A 4,280-nucleotide genomic window follows, 5' to 3' on the forward strand; every position below is an offset into this window, starting at 1 on the left:
TACACATTTCATGGATTCTTAATTTCCAATCTCAGCCTTAAAGATTTCCTTTGGATGATTCCAAGACTGATCTTTTGTGACACGTCTTTGCACAAAGAGATAAGCTTGTCTGCTACAGTATTAAAAAGGCGAGACAAGCGTTCATGGTACCTTCTTTTGCTTCATATTATTATAATCCAAAGTTGAGGAGCAGGTACAAATTTAATAATGGCAGATTTTTAAAGCTAAAAGTGTATCATTTCATTCACTGTATTTGTCTCCGCTATAAGCTATCAAGTGTCGATTGACCAAACTTTAGAGTTGCAACATTCAAGCCGTCTGCTACTCTGAATTCATTTCTTATTATTTAGATGGAGTCACAACCGATAAGCTAATAGTTATTCATCGATATTTTTATGTGGAAGATGAAAGCATATAATGGAAAATATGAGTGAAGAAAGAGAATAAATGGCTAGGATCCTTATCTCAGTCGTGGCTAAGATATTATTATATATTTAGCCGATATATTACACATAAGATAATTATGATTATTTCATAGATTGGCTAAATAGATTGGTTGTCAGATCTTATATTTCGCTCTATAGATTAGAGTATCAATTGGAGATCTGCCTATGCATTGAAACTTTGCTAGAGATTATGATACTCGTGCTCAAAGGTAAAGATTTATTGAAAATTCCGATAAGGAATCTATCCCAAAAACTAGTAGTTTACTGAGGTAACTTCCGGAGGTACAACACCTTCCAATAGAAAGGAAAGAGGTGATTTACAGAGAATTCCATAGAACTTAACTATCAAACAAGGAAAGTATTCATTAGCAAAGACTTGGACTCGTTAAATGATACAGTTATAGACATTTCAAGCAGGTCGAGACCCTTTTACACAAAATCCAGGCTGGTACAAACTTTGCTTTCGAAACCAACACTTTTATACATACACCGGATATTTTAGGTTGAATCTAAGAGTGCTCAGTAAGTTTAGCCGGTCGGTGTCTTGCAGCAAAACGATTCACTAATGCAAGCGCATTGCTAGTAACTTGAACAACATGGACCACCCTGCGCCTTAGTGCAACCTTGATGCTTCCGTCCATGACTCTGCCTGCAAAGCCATCAAGGCAAGAATTCTCATCTGTTAGTGCAGCGCTGACCCATGTCTGCACGTTGCTCATGTGAAACATGAAGTCCTGACCTACACCACGTCCCATACGGCCGAGTTCCTTCACAGACTGGCTAAGTCGGTCCACACTATAACCCATGTTTTCCATACAGTCTTTAACTGCTTGACGCTCCCTAGGCTTGATACCCCTAACATGAGTCATCTTGGCAACATAAGCTGCAGCTGACTGAGCCCTGGATAGGCTCACTGATAAGGCAGTTTGAGCAAGGTGTCGGTCGTTTTTCCGAATCGCCTTGGCATAACCCGACAGGCATTGGACGCATAACGCAGGGTAGCTTGTGGTTTTGCACGATGCAACGATGTAGTCCGTTGGACTTGAAGCAGATGAAGCTATGCCAGCCATGTAAAGTAGAAAAGAGAAAACTAGCACAAAAACACCTAGTCTTGCCATGTCTTTAAAGGAGAAAAACTGAATGTTGATGAAATGAATGGAGTATCGGAGTTTAACTATTTATAGAGAAGTAAAAAGGTTGGATTAAATAATGTGTTTTTGCATTGCATCTTTCTTTTGGCTTCTTCCTCCTTTTGAACTGATTTGATCTTCTCCTTTTGCGGTGATTGTTTATTGTTTTTCCTTGTGGTAGGCGACAAGGCATTGTTAGCCAAATCTTCTTTTCTTTTGCTTTTGAAAGCACACTGCAATAAGATGAATATGTTTGGGACAGAAGCAAAATGGAACGAGATTCGGCAATCAAGCATCAGTGGGTCAAATGCAGTGGTCAAAGTTTTCAGCATCTAACAAAGAAGGAACAGTGATCACCCAAATATTTTAGACTTGTCAAAACAATTGAAATTCAGACCGTACCTTTTTTTTTAGTTTACATCCAATTCAAGTAGCATATACCTCTGATCTTTGTCAGCCAATGAGCTTCGATTTTAGATGGCTAGTGAAGTGATGATGGGCAACACAACACTATAGAGAAATACAGATTCTGCAGCAATAAGATTTTATCCTATCCTTTCCATCTTATAAACTTCACCTTTCATCATCAAAGCTCAGAAGAATTTTACTAATCAATTCATGTTCACCGAGCCATTGAGCCATTCTATGAAGTTCCAGAGTGCTCAACCTTTCTGTTTGGGGCCTAGACTTGTCTTCTTTTCATTCAACAGAAGGCCAGAGCCCTGGCAGTGCTGCAAATAATTTACAAAGGCCTCAAGCTTGGTGTTGTAAAATGGGAAATGGGCTTGGATCAATAGCAAAAACAGATAAAATTGGTCCAATACAGTAGACGGACTAATTATTTAACTCAATACAGTACTAAATAAATTATTTAGGAATCAAGGACACATGTTACATTACATGAGAAACTCGTCGACATAACGAGTTTTAATAAAAAAAAATATTTTATTAATTTTTTTAATTTGATGTGATAAAGTTTAATAAAAAAAATATATTTTATTAAAATTCATCATATCGATATGACAAATTTTTTCTACACTATAATATTTATAGTAAATATTAAAATAACAGCTCAGTTGGTAGAGCACAAGGCTTTTAACCTTGGGGTCGTGAGATCGAGTTCCACGGAGGGCATTTCATAATTCGGAGGTCTCCTACGGAAACTGTTCTCAACCTGACGTTGGGGGCAGCCTACTATCCTACCTCCCCCTTACCCGTTACATATAGAAATAAATGTCAGCTAATTTTCTTAAAATAATTTAAAAAATGACATAATAGGCTAAATTTTATAGTCGCCTAGTCTATGGGATAAAGTTTACCAGTTCCAATAGCTTAATGGGTTTCATCAAAAGCTTCATTTGAAAAACGTAAACTAGAATTCAACCCATGAGCTTTTCTTCCCTACAATCAAAACTCTAGTCTCAAATCCAGGACTTTCCGTCCGTCCCGGAAGAGCCGCCTTAGTCTGATGTGGGAGGTTTATAAAGAAGATATCAGTTTGAGAATTAGGATTATAATTGTTATTGTAAGCACAAGTTGAATAGATAACACCTTACACAAGTTGAATAGATAACATCATGTACAAGTACATAATTTAATATTATGGACGAACATTTAAAATTTTAATAGGAGATAAATTTATAAAATTTTAGAGAATAAAAAAAAAATTATCAATAAAAAATATAAAGAAAAAGTTTAAACTTTATGATAATTTAAAAATTTCCTTAATCTATTCCTAAATATTATTATCTCATTATTGATCTTACTCTTAATAAATCGTATGACGTTATCAAAGATCTTATCAAGAGAAAATAAATTAACGGATAAATATAAAAATTCCAGAATTTATAGTCCATGGAAGATATTCTACAAAGATCTCTTTTCACTTCGAAAACTACATGTAATCATTATTTTTATCCCTTTTTATAATTATCATATTAAAATAACAACCAAATGCCCATTAGAAGCCTTGTTACGAATCAATTCTCAAATAATACTTGCCTATCACATTAAACCTTTATAAAATGTAAAAACCAAACCCAACAATCGAACCCCATTTACAAAAAAAAAAAAAAAAAATTCACTGGCCAAGCCTTAACCCATTTCATGTAAACTCAAATTAAACCCACCAAAAATAAATTACATATCCAAGATCTAAACCCATTTAGGGATTGTCCAACAACAGTAAAGACATGTGTACACAAACCCAAAACTTATGCACCACACTCTCCTAAGCCGTCCTATTGAGAGAACCCTCAACGGTTCAGATCAAACCTCTTAAAATTAGTGAAGCATCTTGGTCATTGGGTCCCTGGGGAGATGATGGTTTGGGTCTTTGGTCTTTGCGGGTTGGTTTTAGGCCCAAATCTAGTTATTGGGTAGGAAAAAGGAGGCGACTTTTCGTCATCAAAGCTGGGACGAGAGTTCAGGCGTCGTTTTTACCTCTTAGGCTTCGGGTCTTGGTTTTGAGAGGGGATGACGAGCATTTAGGTTCTTTCGGGGTTAGGTTTTGATCTTCTGGATCGCCTCTGGTGGTAGTCGAAGAGTAAACCTTCGTCGAAGTCCGACGGTCAGAGCAACATCGTTAGGTGTTTGGTCGAATCTCGGTCGTGGGTTGTGTGGGAGAGCTTGCAGCTTAGCAAGAGTAAACACGTGAAAATTTCATTTTTATTTCAATTTTATAAATTCAATTGTCACTTTTATT

General features: G+C 36.3%; 1 protein-coding gene across 1 annotated transcript; it reads right to left on the reverse strand.

The window, feature by feature from the left end:
* Positions 1-762: 762 nt before the first annotated feature.
* Positions 763-1,618, reverse strand: LOC120199362 (21 kDa protein-like). Its single transcript, XM_039200468.1, has one exon. It carries the CDS (start codon positions 1,562-1,564, stop codon positions 956-958), a length of 609 nt encoding a protein of 202 aa, XP_039056399.1. The 5' UTR covers positions 1,565-1,618; the 3' UTR covers positions 763-955.
* Between the last annotated feature and the right edge of the window lie 2,662 nt (positions 1,619-4,280).

The sequence above is a fragment of the Hibiscus syriacus genome, unplaced genomic scaffold, assembly GCF_006381635.1.
Source record: "Hibiscus syriacus cultivar Baekdansim isolate YM2019G1 unplaced genomic scaffold, ASM638163v2 tig00005411_pilon, whole genome shotgun sequence".
In the NCBI taxonomy this organism is placed as follows: domain Eukaryota; kingdom Viridiplantae; phylum Streptophyta; class Magnoliopsida; order Malvales; family Malvaceae; genus Hibiscus; species Hibiscus syriacus.

Bases quoted from the DNA above. Each gene is read 5' to 3' on its own strand.
- LOC120199362 (XM_039200468.1), bottom strand. From the start codon at position 1,564: ATGGCAAGACTAGGTGTTTTTGTGCTAGTTTTCTCTTTTCTACTTTAC.